The following is a 19,616-nucleotide window of genomic DNA, read 5'->3' on the forward strand; positions in this document are numbered from 1 at the left end:
AACACAAGGTTTTCCTGCCTCAGTGTCCTGAGCGGTAGGGTTCCAGGCATGTCATTATACTCAGCTTCCTTTTTTTCTTTTTTTACAACAGATATTACAGTGCTGGCCATGGAGGTGCACACCTCCAATCCCAGCACTCTGAGAGGCTGAGGTAGGAGGACTGTAAGTTGGAACCCAGCCTAGCTCAGAGTGAGGGCCCTGGGTTCAGTCCCCAGTACTGCAAAAAAAAAAACCCAAACAAACAAAAACCAGACAGACATGGCCAGGTTTAGAGGTAAAAAAACTATTAAGGAGAGAAGTGCCGGTGGACTGGAGTGAGTTAGGAAGATATTTAGCTGGATGTTGAATCCCGGCGCCTTTGCCCAGCTGCCCGTCTTGCAGATTCCCATGGGAGCCATTAGGCAGAAGCAATCTGTCTAACTCGGAAGACAAATTATCAGTTCCGCTCAGAGCCCGAACTTTTCTAAGTCCTATGTGAGAGTATTGCAGTGTGTTGTGTAAGATGCTGGCAGCCATCCTCAGTGCCCCGATCACATCTGTTTACTTATGTGCTATTATTAGACTTTCCCATACTTGCTTGCCAGGTGACAGACAGAATCTCCTCTCCTTTATTCCTTACCTCTTGGCTACCAGCCTTCTCTTTCCCTGTGCACCTTTTCTATTGAAACTGGTACTGTGAATGCCGGAGTTACGTTGCACATGGAATTAATTCAGCATAAAAATGCAGCCGTGTCTTCCGACTGCTGTCTTACAGCTCTGCTTTTCAGGACCCTGACTCCCAACATTTTTATCCCAAAGTATCCCTTCTGTTAAATCCCATGCATCAGATGCCTGAGGATGTTTATCTATCAAATTAACTGTGAAAGCCCAGTCTCCTCCTGCTGTGTATCAGAGTCAGGATTAGAACTTGCGTCTCCAGGACCCTAAATCCTGAACTCTGATACTGTAATTGAATTGCTCACCCCTTAATCCTCAACGTGGTCTATAAATGGAGGGTTAGGTGGTCATGTCAGCGATTCTCCATTTTTTGAGGAATTAGGCTAAGAGAGGATGAGAGTTGGCCAAGGTTATCAGGCCAATAAGAAACAAAGCCAGGGGCAAACCCAGAGTTCTCTGTCTGCTCACTATAAAACTGCTCTCCAAAACTCCAGTGTCTAATTTATTTCTCCACTTCTGTTATTCAGAACATCTATAACTCTGCCACGCGGAGCCCTTTGAAACTTCCAATTAGCATGAAATAATTGATGCTAATACACTAGATTGCAGATTACTGCCAAAAGCAAAGAAATGCTCTACCTTTGTCTGCACAGCAGGAGTTCAGTGAATTACCAGTTCCCGTTAGGCTCTGAAAATACTAAATTACAGTGTGTCTGCCCCCATGACTGCTTGGGTCTACCTGGATCTCAGAATCCCCTTTGGGAAAGAAAACACCTGAGTTTACTTAGGAACCATCTACTCAGAAAGGTTGCCTGATTGTGTCTGCTAGCAGTCAGGCTGTGCCTTCCAGAGGGCACAGGGACACATGCCTGGTGGCTTGCGGGTTTAGCCTGCACTTCTTGCACGTGTCCCTGGAAGGGGAGGGAGGCCAGGAGCTCAGAGGAATCATAAGAATTTGCCCAGCCTGCATTGCGGAGCTTCCTGGTCACAGCCTGGTGAATTCCTGCCTCCCAGAGCGGAGTGTGCTTGGTTCAGATAGCAGTGGATTTTTCCCAGCACTTCCCTGTGTGCCTAGTTTATTACTGTGACCTTCTAGGATAAGCTCCCTGAACTAGCATGCTAGGGAGCAGAACTAGGGTCGGCCTCAACTGGCCTCCCTCTGGAGTATTTCAGAAGTGTAAGCAGTGGGTCTTTATCTTACTTGCTAACATGGTCTAGTGTTCCAAAAGTATATTTATACAGTGATTTTTGTCTGAAGGTTCAATTCACAACAGGAGGGATTTAAAGCCCAGCACCTCCTCTAGCTGTCTTGGGGAGAATGGTAAACAGAGGCTCACACAAATTCCCTAGGTTGCTGTGTTAAACCATCTCTCAGTCATCGGGCAGCACCCAACCGAAGTCATTCTAAATCCTTGTTTAGTTTCTTTTGCAGGATAACAGACATTTTCACCTGCTAGTGCCATCTGCTGGACTTTCGCCAACTTCTTTTCGACTTCTTTAAGCCAGGCTAAACCTAGACTAGACATCTTGCCCCACCAAGGCTTTGATTAACACAGAGTGGTTGACCCTGTGGCTGGTGTTCTCTTCTCTAAAAACACCATAGTAGAGAATCCCAGCATGGAGTGGATTCTGTACTGTGGTGGGAGGCTGGGGCAGGAGGATCGTTACGAGTTTGAGGTCAGCCTGAGCTACGTGTTGAGTACAAGGCCAGCCTAAACTACATAGTGAACCCTGTCTCAAAAAATAATTAAAATAAATTTGAAAATAAAATAAATAAAAGAAAGAGCCTGGAGTCACAGTTGCCCTCAAGGGCACACCTTCAGTGTTGTACGGATCTCCCCAGAGGCCACACCTCTTAAATGTTCTCCCAGTAGTGCCACTGGGGCGGGGGGAGCTTTTTACACATAGACCTTTGGGGAGCACTTGTCAAGCCACTGCATTCCAACCCTTGTACCCCAAAGGCTCATGTCCATGTCACAGTGCCTGCATTTATTTTATCCCCAAGAGTTCCAAAGTCTTAGCTATTCTAGATGGCAACTCCCCAAAGATATTATTTACTGGGATTGATTCAAAGAGTAGTTGGCATCCATTTAACTTTTTGAACTATTGTAAAATGAACTTAAAATATGGAGGGAGAGAAGACAAGGCCCTTCTTGCAGAGACTGGGGTCCCCACAACACTCCTGCTCCGTGTTTGCCTCTCCAGCACATCTCTGAAACTTACCAGTCGCTGTCCTGGTACCACCCCCCGCACCTTGTCCACCCGCCTTACACGGCCACCTCGCAGTCCAGGGCACATCTGTGCTCCCCGACTCGTTGTCCGCTGGGGGGACCTGGTCATAGCCGTCTTCGCATCCACACTCCCCAGTGGCTCGGAGCTGGAATGCCTCTTCTCACTTTTGCTTGTCCTGAATTGATCCAATTTCAAGTGTCGGTGCAAAACCTTTGTCACCGAGATGTTCTTTCACTGGCCCGGAGGGATGTGACAGTAATGCTTGTGTTGTCATTTTCTATTTTTAAACAGTTATGTTGCATCTTGCTTTCTAGATTGTAAACACCTTGAGAGCAAGACCCTTGTCTGATTCGTGTCTTCATATCTTTTTTTTTTTTTTTGCCAGAATCAACAGAATTATGCCTTGCCCACGGCAGTGGCAGCTAGTGTTTTATACTGACGGCAATCAATATATGGCTCGGCGTTGTTCTCATACTTTACATAGATTCGTTCCTAGAACCTCACAACAGCCTTATGTCTATGTCCACTTGATAGGCAAGGGAAGTGATACTAAATAAATTGCTTGGGGTCTTTTAACTGAGAAGGATAGGAGTTCGGACTCAGTCGCAGGTAGCACGTGCCAGATCATACACTCGTGGCAGCTGTCCTGACACCGCCTCCTGCTGGCACGGGTGCACACAGAGGCATTGCACAAGCACTTGTTGAATGCGTGCAGGTTGGTGTTTCTTAATTACTTGGAACCAATAAGCAGTTTAAAGGTGACCCATTGTTCTCATCTCCTCCATATGAATTTTCCAAGCCACGAAAGGACCAAAAGGGCGTGCCAGAAGTTGACTCTCTTTTTTTTTCTTTGAGACAAGGTCTCACTGTGTAACCCAACTTATTGGCTTCAAACTCCCTGTGTATCCCAGAGTGGGCTCTAATTTGTGATCCTCCTGTCTCAGCTTCCTAAGTCCTTGGATTCCAGGCATGTACCACCATGCCCAGCTTGGTTCTGGTTCTTAAGTCTGAATGGGTTTGCCTGGCTGTAGTTCTGGTTTGGAAGCCAACAGTGCCATCTAGTGGGACAATTTGCTAATATCAATTCAGAATTGTTCTGACAAGGGTACCTTGCCATTTATGTCTGGGAGCCCTTTAAATTAATTTAATTTTAAGTTTTGATAGTCAGAAGAGTACGATCCATAGGAAGAATAAGGCTATCTTGCCCCAATCAGTCAAAGTCTACCTCTTCTTTGCAGCGACTGTTAAGGCTGGTTGTGGTCATTTGGGTTGACTGAACCCTGTTGGCTATTGTAAATGGTATAAAGCACTGGGCTCCAGACACCCCTCCTTATGCTTCTCCTCAGTTTTGCTCATGGTGCAGAGCAGTACTTCTGTCTTGAGACTTGCCTCTGGAACTGTGTCTGGTTTGGAACTTGAATTTATTCGTCTGTGTGTTGCCTACTGTGGTATAACACTCAACCTAGATTGTGTATAAGAGGGTGCTCCATTCAGACAACAGGTCAACCCCAAGTAGGAATTCTCACTGGTTAACAACATTATAGTGAAGTTTTATTATAAGGAATTTGGAATAGGCCAGTCTATCAAAGCTGGCAAAGTAGAATGAGGAGCAGTTAGCTCTTAAGTCCTTGTTTTGGGGCAGTGAAGATTGAAGCTGACAAAACAGCTAGCAGCAAGTGGTGGGGAATGGCCAAATGCATGTTTATTAGAAATAATTTAAAGAAAAGCTCCCTGCTAATTGGAGGGGTTCCACAAGGTGGACACCTTGGGGGTGTTGCTACAGTTTTTGGTACTGGGGTACATGAGGGAATGCGGGGAAGCTCTGCGTTGCAGGGAGCCTTTGATGTCTGGAATGCAAGCTGCATTTCACTTCCTCAAAGGTCTCTGCCATCAGTTTAGGGACCTGTACTGTGTACTTTGCATTCCATTGTCCCCTCACAGTTTGCTTGAGTTCGGCCCTCCGGTATGTTAACTCACTCAAGCCCTGACTTTAGTTTACTTTCGGTTAACTATTCAGGACCTGTGCCCTATCTACCTAACTTCCCCTATCTTTTAGCTTCACCACTCCATAGGCAACAAGCAGTAAAAAAGCACTCAGTGCAAAAGAAAGAGAAAAGGATTGTGTACACACTTAGCTCTACCACACAGCTGAAGACTGTGTATAGTGCTCTTCTGGTTTCTGGTGTCTTTGTATATGTTTTTGTATATTTGTGTGTGTCTGAAAATGTTTGTGTAAATTGCTTCTAAAACCATAAGACCACTTACTTCTTGCTGGAAGAACAGAATTTAAGAGCATGGATGTAACTGTAGCCACAACAAATTTTTTAGTTGTGATTAAGCACTAACTACAAAATTTACTGTTCAGAGTCTGTGATCTACTGGGGATTTAGTCTAAGTAGCTAGAAATCAGTATACCTGTTGCTAGGGGAGGTCCACCAGAACAAAGACAACTTTGGCTATATTGTACCTTGGGTTATAGAAGCATTTATATTAATAGGAATTATTTTTGGATCATCTTGTTTATATTTTTTGTTTCTTCTCTTTCTCTTTTCTTTCTAAATTGGACAACAAAGTGAAGATTTTTTTTACCAGCATGTGTTTATTAGTAATTATGCATCCATATGAGGATTAAGATGTTGAAATTATGATTATGCCATTAAAATATCAATGTAGAAAAAATATACATCCACAATTATATGTCAAGGACCCCCACAATACTAGAATACAAAAAATTTTTTAAAATCCACAAAAATAAAAGGTCACATTCTAATGGTATAGGGGAAAGAAACTCCCAACCTGGTAGATGTCCGAAATGCTGATTTCCTGTTCTCTAAACTCAAGGAATGAATTCTAGGAACAATAGAGGTTACGAGTAGTTACCCAAAAAGCCTGCTTCTCAAAGGTGTTTTTTTGTTGTTGTTGTTGCTGTTGGGTTTTGTTTTTGTTTTGAGACAGGGTCTTGCTGTGTAATGCAGGCTGGCCTTGAACTCACTTATGTAGCCCATGCTGGTCTCAAACTCACAGCAGTCCTCCAGCTGGAGGTTACAGGTGTGTATCATTGCCTCATCTCCAGCTGGGATTACAGGTGTGTATCATTGCCTCATCTCCAGCTGGGATTACAGGTGTGTATCACTGTGCCTGGCTCAAGGGTGTTTTATTGAGCAAAGCCACAAGGTGAGGCGGATTCAAGGTGGGACAAAACTGTAGTCAACTAGTGAGATTACAAGTATAGTTGCTTTGGCAACATTGGTCCAATAGGAAGTTACAGGAGGGGTGTGAGGTGGGACAAAACTTTGGTCAACCAATAAGATTACAGTAAGTATAGTCACTTGGGTAATATTGATTAAATGGGGATCAGATGGGGAAGCAAGTCACAGAGCAAGTGCACTTGGGAAGGACAAGACTTTCCCGGAGGTAAAGGGGTAGGTGGGGGGTGGGGGGGTGTTAAGGAGGTTTGGTCCTCCACCCAAGGTGATTGATGTCTATTTAGAATATCAATCACTGCTGCTCTTCCTAAGGGGAAGTATATGGGTGAGTAGTTCTCTTTTTCTTGGAGCCTGGCCTTCAGTGAATGTGCCTCCAGCCACAGCTAGCTGTCCTCTGCCCCAGCCTTTTGAGGCTCAGCTCTGACTGCCTACAATATTTCTAAATACCTTAGCTATCTACAATACTGATACTGTCAGGTAAACAATGAAAATGTACAAGTGTGTCTTTGAATATCTATAGCAATAATATAGGGGAAACGCTAGATGTCCAATACGTGAAGTTCATGTCTCCCGAAGTCGAAGAATGAATTCTAAGGAACAACAGAGGTTGAGTAGGAAAATTTATTGGAGAAAAGAAATGGGGAATAAGAGTAGCTCCTGAGCCGGGCGTAGTGGTACATGCCTGTAATCCCAGCACTCCGGAGGCTGAGGCAGGAGGATCATTGCAAGTTCGAGATCATCTTCGGCTACAGAGTGAGCTCAAGGCCAGCCTGAACTGCATAGCGAGACCATGTCTCAAAAAGACAAAAAGAAAAAAGAATAGCTCCTGAAAGGTAGGAGGGGTCTTGAAGAGGTTGCCAACAAGCCCACCCCTCAAGGAAAGTTTTATAGAACAAAATCATGAGATGTGTCAAAGTTATGATCAATCAATAAGATTGTAATATAGGGGAAAGAAACTCACAACCTGAAAGCTATCTGGAACAAGTTCATGTTCTCTAAAATCAAAGAATGAATTTTAGGAACAATGGAGGTTAAGATCAGAATATATTTATTGGGGAAAAGAAAGCTTCTATCCGAGAGAGAGAGAGAGAGAGAGAGAGACAGAGACACAGACACAGAAGGGGACAGGAGTGGGTTGCCAAGGACCCTGCCTTTTTAAGGGATTTTTATAGAGCAAAACCGTGAATTGAGGCCGGTCGAAGGTGGGAAACATGGGAACTCATAAGGTGGGCATGAAGCGGGACAAAACTGTGAGCAACCAATAAGATTACAAGCATAATTGCTCAGGTAAAATTGATTAAATGGGGTCAACTGGGGAAGCGAGTCATGTAGCAAGCAGGCATGAATACAGAACAGGGGCCTTTCCTGTAGGGGTTGGGTTCGTGAATCTTTGTGGCTTTTTCAAGGTGATTGATACCTATTTAGAATATCAATCCCTGATGTCCATCCCTAGGGAGGTATGTGGGTGCATCTTTTGTCTTGAGGTCTGGCCCACAGTGGGAGTGCCTGTCTCTCCCACAGTTGCAAGGTGTCTAGTCTTCCCTACTGACTCCTTCAAAGGCCCAGACCCATCTGACTGCCTACAATATTTCTATGTAACTGAGGTGCCTGCAACAATTGTAAGTATAGTCGCTTAGGTAATATTGATCTAATGGTGGCAAGGGTACATGGGTGGCATCATTAATCTTGGTTGGTAATCTGTAGTCTTAATCCTGTCGTTAGTTTTAGTAGTCTTAATCTTAGTGGCTTTAGTCTTACTCTTGGTGGGAGAGGATGGCCCGTTTCTAGTGAGTTAATATGAAATCTCAAAAGGGCGGTGCAATAATCCCAAGTCTCCACTCATCCCTTAGGGAAGTATATAGAAGTAGCCATCATGACTTTAATCTTCAGATGCTGCTCCAGCCACAGTCCTGATGGATTCTCATCTTCTGCACTGGTTCCCTCAAGGGCCCAGCCCTGCCTGACTGCCTATTATATGTCCACCTAGCTTAGCTGTCTGTAATAGTAATAATATATACTGTTACATCAGGTATTACTGTTACAATAGTAATAATACACTGTTACATTCGGGGTGGACAGGTTGCCAAGCCATGTCATGCCGTGCCATTATGCTGAAAACGCGGCTCCCAGCTGCCCTAAACCTAGTGCTAGTAAAGAACTAAAAAAGGCAAAGTTTAGTATCACAAAAGATGGTTTCTGTGGAAAAAGATGGAAAAGAAAGGGGATAGACAGTTACTGTGGAATGGTGGGGTGCATCAGAGCTGAAAGGCCACGAGCTCTCATCCCTGGCTCCTTTTATTGGGGACCAGTGTCTTTCCCATCCCCAGGTGGACACTTGTTGATATCTGATCTTGTTCTTTTGACTGTCTTTGATTCTAGTGGAGGCATGTCTGTCTACATTCCTTCTAGCTCTTTGGTTTCCTCCTGTCCCTTTCTAATGAATAAGCGAAGGGGAGAGGGTTTCTAGGGAGGCAACTTAATAATTAAGTAAAGAGGACATGTGTGTACCCGGTGCAATACTAATGTTAAAGTGAGAACATACATACATGTGTATACGGGTAGGTGTGTGTGCCTGCATACGCTTATGTGGTTTACATATTACATGAGTCCTTAGGGGGCTGTCTCTTATCTCTCTTGCACTCTGTCAGGTAGGCAAGGGGAGCGGGCTTTCCTGGTCCTTCATGTCCCTGGCTTCCTCATTGTCTAACTGTTAAATTATTATGGTAATTGTGGTCCCCTCTCAGTGTCTTTCTCTCCCTCTTTTGACTTTCTTATTGCCCTAACTGCAGAGTTTACCTGCGGAAGCAGAACCTACTGTTAGTAAGGTTTCTTTTTAGTTTCTTTAATAAAGCTTAACAAGATCCTATTTTATCCTTTTTCCTGACTATGTTCCTACAATACCAGCATAAGATATGGTAGTCATAAAATAATAGTGGATGTTTAAAAAATTTTTCACGATAAGGCTTTATTATTAATAGTCTGTTTTTAGCAGCTGTGAGCTATCTTTTTCTGTAAGAGGCCATTTGGTGAATGCTGCAAGCTTTAGGGCCGCAAGGTGGCTCTGCCTTGTCATCTGACTCAGCTCCGCCTCAGCTACTGAGCTTGACTCTGTAGCCTGAAAACACTCAGGGCAGTGAGTGTAGCTGTGCTTCACCCAAAAAAATTTGATTTCTTGACAATGAAATTTGAATTTCATGTCATTTTATTATTATTATTATTTTTGAGACAGGGTCTCGCTATGCAGTTCAGGCTGGCCTTGAGCTCACTTTGTAGCCCAGGCTGGTCTCAAACTCACAACAATCCTCCTGCCTCAGCCTCCTGAGTGCTGGGATTACAGGCGTGCCCCACCACGCCTGGCATCATGTCATTTTCATGTGTCATGAACTACTCCTATTTGGATTTTCCTACTGACCATTTTCAATTTCCAAAGCTATTCTTAGAGCTGGGTATGTAGCTCAGTGGTTGAGTCCTGCCAAGCATGAGCCAGGCCCTGGGTCTGTGGATCTACGGCAAGGGGAGCAGGAGGACCAGAATACAACAGCAAGACAATCCTAACTCCTAGAGCTTGTACAAAACCAGATGGCTCCAGACTTTGGAGAGGGGGAGTGGGAAGATGGGGGAGGACGGATGGCTGTCGTTTTCTGACCTATGTCAGATGCCAGGAGTTGTTAATAATTATTAACAACTATTAACAATTATTACTAAGAATGACTCATTCATCTGTTATATAGGCAGTGTCGCGGGTATCTGACCTGCTTTCTTTCTCTGGGATCACGTGAAAGGCAGTCCTAGTCCACATTCCCGTCCTACATGGACTCTTTAAGGAGCTCTGATCCCAAACAGAGGCTGGGTCTTCCTCTCACCTGCAGGACTGTAAGGGGTAGAAGGGTTCCGCCCTTTATTCCTTCTCTTGTTCCCTCCCTCTGCTAAGTCTTACCCGCCGGCCGAAGCCAGCCAGCTGGTCCTGACCCCACTGAGTCTTTGCCTTCTGGAGTCCTCCCTCTCTCCACACCCTGCTTGGCCCCTCCTTCCCAGCTCCGCACGAGTTCCTCAGTAGGATGAGGAGAGTGGGTCGTGATCCCTTCTGAGAGGGTCAGGGCCAGGTAGAGGGCTGGCACGCTTGCCCTTGGGGGTGCAAATGGTTCAGGGGAGAAAAGGCAATGGACCTTGACTTTCCTCCTCCACTCTGCATAGCAGCAGATGGTTCTTGGGTATCATGGGCTGCACTTGCACAAGGTTTGTGTCATTTCTCGCAGCCTTGTGTGAAATTGTACCCCATGCTGAAATCACATGGAGGAACTTCCAGCCTTACTTAATTTTGTAACCTTATTTCTTTGTGTAGTTGAGGTCTAGACAGTCTCCCCCCCGGGGTTGGGAAAGAAGCTGAGCATTAACGGTCACATCCTGTGTCTTTCCTCAGCAGCCAGCAGAGTAGCCAGCAAAGCAGCCACGATGATGATTCGAGCAGGTTCCTGAGTCCTCGGGCGCGGGAAGAAAGGTAAGATCAAGCCAAGCGGGAGAGGATGAGGGACAATAACAGCGAGTCGGTGAAATGCTTGACAAAGATCGTACTTCTGTCCTGGGCGAGCACTTTGGGAAATGGAGGAGCGGTAGGGGAGCGCCGGAGCTCTGTGCTGGGAGCCTGGTTAGGAAGACAAGCTGTTCACGCAGGCACCAGGAGGAAGCAGCAGCACCCAGGGCCGATTCTTAAGGCGGTTGGTGTTGGGCAATGGAGAAGTCCACCCGTGTCAATTCCAGTAGGTTGGCAAGACCTTGGATTTGAGGCTTGAGTGACACCTTATAGGTCGGGCACTGCGTGGATTAGGAGGAAGAGGGTGTTTTGTGGCCCAGGAGGCTGCATGGACTGGCCTGGCATGTGTACCAGCAGATGGCAGCAGCACGTGGGTCTGACTGGCTTGGCGTGCGCTGCAGGTGGCAGAAGGTAATGGAGAGGGAGGTTAGGATGGTTGGGTGCAGGAACGTGGAGGCTCCTCAGTGCTCCGCTCAGTATTTGCAGCACAGTTGATGGAGGGGAGGTAAATGTAACTCCCAGCCTGCTAGACGGCAGATGTGCTGAGTGTGTGTTCCCACAGTTGAAGAATGAACTCTACTGAACAACGGAGGTTAAGACTAGGAGAACTTTATTGAGAGAGAGAGAGAAACAGGAGGGCGCTCAAAAGAAGGTTGCCAATGAACCCATTTCTCGAAGGAAGTTTATAGAGCAAAATCACAAGGCCGGGCTTCGTGGTACATGCCTGTAATCCCAGCATTCAGGAGGCTGAGGCAGGAGGATCATTGCGAGTTCGAGATCAGCCTAGGCTACCAAGTGAGCTCAAGGCCAGCCTGACTGCATAGCCAGACCCTGTCTCAAAAAGACCAAATCAAAACAAAACAAAAATCACAAGGTGGGTACAACATGGGCATCAAGCCAAGAAGATTATAAGTATGGCCACTGAGGTAATACTGATCCAATGGGGAAACAGGTCATGTATATGCAAGTGTACATGGAAAGAACAAGGACCTTTTTAGGAAGAGATGAATCGGGAAGTCCTGGTCACCCACTGGGGTAACTGATAGCTATCTAGACTTTATCAGACCAGGTAGCACCATTTATAGAGCACTGCTTATCCCTCTGGGAGGCATGCAGGCCTGGTCATTCTGTCTTTGTCTTGAGGCCTGGCTTTCAGTGGATGGGCCTCCAGCCACAGTTGTAATGTATTCTCACCTTCTGCACTGACTCCCTCGAGGGCTTGGCTTGGCCTGACCGCCTAGAATATTTCCACCTAACTTAGCTATCTGTAATACAACTAGCTATGTGCTCAGGGTGTGAGGACCAGCCCGACTTGCTTTGTGCAGTGCCGCGAGTGGTGGACCCGAATGTATCTGTGGGAGTGAGCTAAACTTCTGCCAAGCTGACTGTATTATGATAGCTGAAAGTTCTTGGCTGATCTACCATAGGGGCACTGGTTTGGATCTAGCTCTGTTTGCCATTTTTGTCAGCAAACTGGGTGAAGAGCGGAAGATGCTTTTAACACATTTATCAAAAAAATGACAAAATTAAGATTTAATATTATTTTAGAACAATGACTTCTATTGGGAATAATGGGAAACCAAGGAGGTATTTTTTTCCAAAAAGAGAAATGTGATATTATCCATTTATAAGAAAAGATTAATTTCTTCCCCCTCTTTCTCTTTTTCCTCTTCTTTTTCTTTTTCTTCATCTTTTCATTGTTGCAGTACTGGGTATTGAAGCTAGGACTCTTGCACTGAGCTATATATGTTCCCTGCCCTTTTAAAATTTTATTTTTGTTTTGAGACAAGGTCTTAAATTGTTAGGTTGCCCAGGTTGGATTCGAACTTCTGATCCTCCTGCTTCAGTCTGCTAGAGTTCTGGAATTGTGGGTATAATTACCACACTGGGCTAAATTCATTTAGTGGAAGGTTGCCATAGAGAGCCTACTTTGATAGGATTTCATGTAGAAAATAAGATAGGGGTTTTATTTACCAGCCAAATTTGAGCTGATAATGTGATATGACTACCACATGGTCTTTGAAAGTGTGAATTTGTCAATGGAAGCATGCTGCATGGGGTGGGGTGGGGGAGTCTTTATGAGCTTGACATCCTGAGTATTATGACCAGTTCTTCGGAATGGATGGATATTAGAGTCCGGAACAGAAAGATTAGGAGAATAACTATGTCGACATAAGGGCTGGGTGAAAGAAAAGGGTTTAGGCAGGAACAGATAGGATGTAGGGTGACTGCAACAGCACTTTAAAGTATCTGAAAATCTAAGAAATAGAACAAAGGTACAGAAGTTACAGCAAGAAGGCTTTCAGGCCAGATGTGGCACATGCCTATAATCTCAGCAGTCTGGGAGACTGAGGCAGGAAGATTAGAAGCTTGAGGCCAGTCAGGACAATTTAGTGATTTATCGAGACCCTGTCTCAAAGTTAAAAAAAATAGGAATAGGAGCTGGGCATGGTAGTGCACATCTGTAATCCCAGCATGTGGGAGGCTGAGGCAGAAGGAGCACTGTGAATTTCAGGCCAGCCTGGCTACAGAGAGTTCAAAGCCAGCCTGATCTACATAGGGAGACCTTGTGTCAAAAAAAAAAAAAAAAAAAGGAACAGGGCTGGGGGTATGGTGCAGTGTGAAGGCCCTGGGTTCAATCCCCAGTACATATTATGAGAAATACAAGAGATTTCAGCTCAGGTTACTGTTTCTATGATTAGAGACGTACAGTGGAATAGGCCTTTAAAAGTCATGCACGCCCCTCCACGGAAGAGTTACAAGCCAAAGCCAGGTTGGGTGTCAAAAGGGATCCAGTCCTGGGTGAGAGGGCAGGGTCTCTAATCTCCATCTCTAGGTTATGAGTGCTGCTGTTCTCGGTTTCACTGTTAGCAGAAATGAGTGGTTCCGCTCGTCACTTTGGACTCAATATGCATGGAGATGTGGGGACTCTGAGGAGCAAAGACTGATTATTCTCATCAGAACGCTTAATCAGTAGCCCCCCAGTCCTTAAAGCAGCTGAAATTCTCTCTGTAAGGCTTTCTTCTGCCTTTCAATAGCCAGGCTCTCACAATGTGAAGGCCCCCACAACCCCAGGCCCAGGCACAACTCCACTTCTTGTGCATGCCCAGCAGGTGTGCTGTCCGCTGCCCTGTAGTCATTTCCCTCTTCCAGTTCTGTGATTGCCAACCCCTCACCTCACTCATATTATCTCTGCTGCTTGTGGCATTCTGGTGTGAGACAGTTAAGTGCTGAGTTGCATTTCCCCCAAGGTGACCTGCTTCTTGCTGTAGGACACAGCTGCTGGCTAACTAGAGAAAACCCCGCCTTTTGTTGGCTATTGGGAATGTACATTCATAAATATTATATTCTGGTGCCTGCCCTCACCACGCCTTCAAAGAAGTTTTCTCTTTTACACTTCCTCCCAGAAGCACCCTCTAGATTTCTTCGCTGACCCTTCCTTCCCACCCCTGCCCACTCAGCCCCTCAGCTCTTCGCGGTGGATGCGGCCACTGTTCACATCAGCATCAGCCCTCTTCGGTCAGTGTGAGGAACTAAGGGACGAGGCCAGAAGTTGCCTCCTTCAGCGCAGTGCAGTCGGGGCGGACACTTCTGCCTCAGACTCAGGCCAGGTCTGTGCTTACCCCGTCTTTTCCCAGTATGTCTTCTCAGCTGTGGTTTCCTTCTCCCGCAGGGAACAAGTTTACATAGCTCCAGTTCGTCACCAGCCTCTGCTCAGAGCTGTTACACTCTGATTCTTTCTCATTCTTCTCTGTCACCTGTCTACCCAATTTGAGTCTCCCTGGGGAGATTTGGTGTAGTGGTGGGGATCTGGCCCACCGCCCTCCCTCTGGCATGCTTGGCCGGTGGCGTACCATCCCGTGAACATTTCCTATGCTGACCAGGCCTTCCTGTAATCTTCTCTTTCACTCGACCACATCCCAGGAAGGTGGGTGGAACAAGTTTTGTAGTGGACTGGAAAGGGTCAAGGATGAGGTGGGTGTTATGTTACGGACCCTTTTCTGTGGATGCTTCTAATGTGATGAATTACATGATGAAAAATCGCTTCATAGAGCAAGCGAAAGAACTGACGATGATTTTTTTTCTGCCTCTGCCTAAAAGGTGACATTATAATCCTTCAGTATAAGAGGCACTTTCAGCAGGTTTAGCATAACATTGCTTTCTTTTTTTTTTTTTGGCTATGCACAACATTCAGGATGGCTACAACAGTTAGAGACAAACCAGCTGCTGTAGTCATGCATCCCTTACGATGTGGGAGCATCATGGAGCATAAACAAACCAAGATGTCTCTCACGTCTCCAGGTGATGCAGTGTCCTGGGACCACCTTCATTGTGCGTGGTCTGCGTTGACCTAGGTGTCCTGTGCACTCAGTGACTGTACGAACAGCACTGGTCAAGCCACACGACTTCTCTGCGTCCTTTCTCATTCACACAGTGTTCTGGAAAGCCTTTGGAAGCACGACGGGGAAAGAGGGCAACTTGGTGTAGAGTGACGGTGATTTTCGGGCAGCTGTGACATCAGGGATAAGTCTTGGTTTTATTTGAATAATCCACTTAATTGGGAAGTAGTGATTGGTTTGGGAATATCAATAATCCCCCCAAGGTTCTAATACAAAAAAAAAAAGTGAGTAATTTCCCCAATGTGTGTGTGGACACACACAACGCAATACAAGGCATTAATTCAAGTTCTTGCTTCAAGGTGAAGCCAGGGCCAAACTGAAACACTAGTCTCTAAGTTCAGCCCCAAACTGGACTAATTGTTGAGGTTTCTCAAGTACTTAGTTCTTTCTTTACTGCATTTCCCTCAATAACAAGAACTTCTAAACACAGTCAGGACTGTAGAAGAAGGAGCTGTCTTACTAAGGACCTGTTGTAGCCAGGTGTGGTGGTACATGCCTATAATCCCAGCACTTGGGAGGCTGAGGCAGGAGGATCGCAGTGAGTTTGAGGCCAGCCTGGGCTACATAGTGAGTTCAAGACCAGCCTGAACTATATAGTAAGACCCTATCTCAAAAATCAAAAACAAAACAAAAATAACAAAAAACATTAGTCTTAATGAGCTTTTGTGCACACCGGGTTCATTTCAACACAGCAGAACACGGTCTCAGTTGACCAGTGAAACTTTTAGCAGTAGGAGAATTAAGACCGGGCGTGGGGTGTGTGTATGTGAGTTCAAAAGCAAGGCCATGGCATCCAACCGCAGGGAAGACAGTGCACATTCACAACTCCCTCCTGCCTGTGTGTGTGTGTGTATCACAAATGTTCACAGAGTGTCTACAAGGTGCACAGCCCAGGCTGCAAGAGGATGGAGGCTCATGGTTGCTGATGGGCACTGCTGTACGGGCAAGAGCAGAAGCATTACAGACAGATGACTTCATTTTCTATACCTTCTTTGCTCCTTTTTCTTTGTTTTTTTTTGTTTTTTTTTGTACCAAGAATCAAAATCAGGACCTCACGCTTGCAAGGCAGGCACTGTGCCGCTGAGCTATATCCCCGGCCCTTTGCTCCTTATTAACTGTGTGTGTTTATTTTTATTTCATTTTCTTATTTTATTGCTAGGGATCAAAACGAGCCCCTTGCATGTACCCTAGCCCAATGGTGAACCTTGTAGAGCTTTCAATGATACAAACAGCCAGCCGCCATAGCTTTGCTACCCCTGGCCTAGGCAAATGCACCGCTGCTCACCAAGGTATACTCCCAGCCACAACTGCCTCTTTCTTTCTTTCTTTCTTTCTTTCTTTCTTTCTTTCTTTCTTTCTTTCTTTCTTTCTTTCTTTCTTTCTTTCTTTCTTTCTCTTCTTCCCTTCCTCCCTCCCTCCCTTCCTTCCTTTCTTTTTTGAGATGAGGTCTCACTGTGTAGTCTGTACCAGCCTGGAGCTCACCATGTAGCCCAGGCTGGTCTTGAACTTGTGGTCCTTATGCTTCTGTCCCTGGAATGTTGGGATTATAGCTATGTGACACCATGCCTGGCTGTAACTGTGCATTTTTCAAAGCAATTTACTTAGCTTTCTCATTTGTCTGCTATGTGTCACATCTTCTTGTAAAGAATAAGTGAAGTAACATATGTAAAGTGCCTGGCATCTAGAAAGGTGCTTAATAAATGGTAATGATTATACTCATATTTTGACTATCATGAGATTTCCCTCTGTTAACAGTTCTATTGTCCACTGTCTTCATAAAAGCAGAAACAGAATGGATAGAATATTGGGCATGTGCACATGTCACAGCTGTGAATAAATAGAGCAAGGCCTGGTATTTGCCCTAAAATTTTTTAAAAAAATCTATCTATCTATCTATCTATCTATCTATCTATCTATCTATCTATCCATCTATCCATCCATCCATCCATCCATCCACCCTCCATCTTGGTATGTAGCTCAGGCTGGCTTTGACCTCACTGTGTGGTTAGGGTTGGCCTCAACCTTGTGGTGATTGTTCTGTCTCAGCTGTAGGCATGCACCACCACACTTGGCAAAATACATTTGCAAATAAGCAAATATAATGCAGTGTAGTAATTGGCATGGAATAAGGTGCTAAGACTGAAGAACTTGTTTACTAAGTGCTCGCTGTGTGCCAAGCCCTTTGCAGTGAGTCTTTTGCACATTTTCTTAACACAGTCCCCTCACCAGCCCCGTCCAGCAGATGCCATGCTGTCTGTGTTAGAGTCAAGGACACTCAGCAGTGTTATGGGACATTTCCCCAGGGGCAGGTGTAACCCAGCTTCTTTGCTTGGGGCAAGGATGGGGGTGGAGATTTGGAGAAAGATTCCGGCTGGGAGCTGCAAGCCGAGTGGGAGTGTCACAGGGACAGTGTTCCCAGCGAGGGAACAGGATGTTCGTCGGGTGGAGGAGTGAGAAAGCAGAGCCACAAATACTTGAGCTTTGCTGCAGCATCAAGCCCAGGAGCTGGCAGCTCTAGAATGGCCGGAAATGATGTTTTGAGCAGGGAGGCAGGTGCCTGACCATGCCATGCGCTGTCCTGATGAGGAGTGGATGTTATTTAGATACCAAGCCCACCCTGGAGAGATTTTAAGAGAAGGAACACCCAGGTGTGCTACTTCAGCCAGGCTTCTGTGACAGAATACCGGCAGCTTATAAACAACAGAAATTTATTTCTCATGACTCTAGAGGCCGAGATTCCAAAGGTCAAGGTGGTGACAGATTCAGTGTCTGATAAAGGTCTGTTTTCTTCACAGACGGTTATCTTCTCATGGCAAAAAGGACAGCTCTGGTCTGCAATCTCTCATAGGACCAATACTTTTACTTATGCGGGCTCCGTCCCTATGACCCAGTCACCTCTCCAATGTCCCATCTCCTCAGGCCACCACATTTGAGGGTAGGATTTCAACCTGTATTTGGAGCCAGGAATATAGCTCAGTGGCACAAGTGCCTACCTGGCAAATGCAAGGTCCTGAGTTCGATTCCCGGTACCCCCCCCCCCGCCCCCAAAAAAGCAACCTGTATTTGGAGTGGGGGGAAGGGACAGACATTCAGTCATGCATTAGGTCACTCCCAGAGATATGAGAGAAATTCCTTTGGTCCCAGTGAGGGAGCTGGACTTTAGGGACAAATGCTGGAAGCAAGCAGATGAAGTAGAAGCTGGTAATAGTCTATGCATTTGTTCTCTTGTTTAACAAATATTTATTGAGCACATATTACATGTCGCTACTCTGCAGCGTTGGGGGAATAACTGTGAACAAGGTATCTCTGTCTCCTCCATGGTGCTTGCTCCTTAGTGAGAGGAGACAGACAAAGGCAGGCATGGAAACGTCAAGTGGTAACAAATGTTACGAAGAAAATGAAAAGGGGTGGAAAGTTGAGTTCGCCAGAGGCTGAGGTGGGCAGGGACAGCTGGCTTACTGCCGTGGCAACGTGGAAGTGGAGATCAGATGAGTGTGTTCTGTTTGAGTGCTGGATGTGAGCACAGGAAAGGAGGAACCAATTGAAGATCTGGGAAGCACATCTGACAGGACTGACATCCAGCTGGAGGAGGTTGTCCAGGATGCGTCTAAGGTTTCTAGCTTGGGCAACATGAACAGGTAGCAGAATCTGGAGGGTCGGTGCCTACCTGGGTTGTGACTGGCTCCACCACATGCTGTGTGACCCTGGGTAAATGAGTTGACCTGAGTCTCACTTTCCTATAAAATGGGTATAATAATAATAATGCCTCACAAGGATTTTCAGAGAATTCAATGTGTTTTGTGCGTAATGATTAGAATAGAATAGTATCTGGCCTGTGACTAGTGAATGTTACCTGTGTGTTTGTATTATTACTACAATTTTGCGAAAAAGGAGGAGCAATGTGAGTAGCAGGCTTTGTAGTGAGTTTAATTTATTTACTTTTTTTGAGACAAGGTCTGACTATGTAGTCCAGGCTGACTGTGAGTTCAGGGCGATCCTCCTGCCTCAGCCTCCCAAGAGCTGGGATTACAGGCATGTGACACCATGCCCGGCATAAATTTAATTTAGATTCATAGGTTATAAAGTGAGCAGGGACAGGCCAGGTTGGGTGGGGCAAACTTATAATTCCAGCACTTGGAGGCTGAAGCAGGAGGATCACTGTAAGTTGCAGGCCAGCCTGGGCTACAAAGTGAGTTCAAGGCCAGCCTGAACTACATAGTGAAAGCCTGCCTCAAAAAAAAAAAAAAAAAAATTAAAGTATGCATGGAGCCAGACATGGGGATATGGTTGCTCTCTGGGAGGCTGAGGCAGGAGGATCAGAAGTTCCATCTCAGCCTGGGAATTTAGTGAGAAGCTGTCTCAAAAAAAAAAAAAAAAAGAAAAAAAAAGCAACTACATATCTAAATAGATTTATAGATATATAGGTTAATGTAGCTACACAGATACATATGTTGAGGATGTACCTCTCTGTGAAAGCTCTGGGTTCAATCCCAAGTACCAAACCAAACCAACTCCCCTCCCCAAAAAATCCTGCGCATGGCACATGCAAAGGGAAAGGTGGAAGGCAGTTGACTGTGTTCTTCGAAGCTC

At 45.6% G+C, this 19,616-nt stretch overlaps 1 protein-coding gene across 4 annotated transcripts in view; it reads left to right on the top strand.

Moving 5' to 3' along the window:
- Gramd1b (GRAM domain containing 1B) overlaps positions 1-19,616 on the top strand; it is a 175,387-nt gene that overhangs the window by 35,161 nt on the left and 120,610 nt on the right. For 3 of the 4 annotated variants that reach the window (XM_013511139.1, XM_013511137.1, XM_013511138.1), the window contains exon 2: positions 10,516-10,593. In XM_013511139.1, the coding sequence (XP_013366593.1) occupies positions 10,516-10,593 (78 nt within the window). The remainder of the gene's footprint in view (positions 1-10,515; positions 10,594-19,616) is intronic. The other variant, XM_013511136.1, reaches the window with a different exon arrangement.

Source organism: Chinchilla lanigera, unplaced genomic scaffold, assembly GCF_000276665.1.
Source record: "Chinchilla lanigera isolate Chin_1 unplaced genomic scaffold, ChiLan1.0 scaffold00011, whole genome shotgun sequence".
NCBI lineage: Eukaryota > Metazoa > Chordata > Mammalia > Rodentia > Chinchillidae > Chinchilla > Chinchilla lanigera.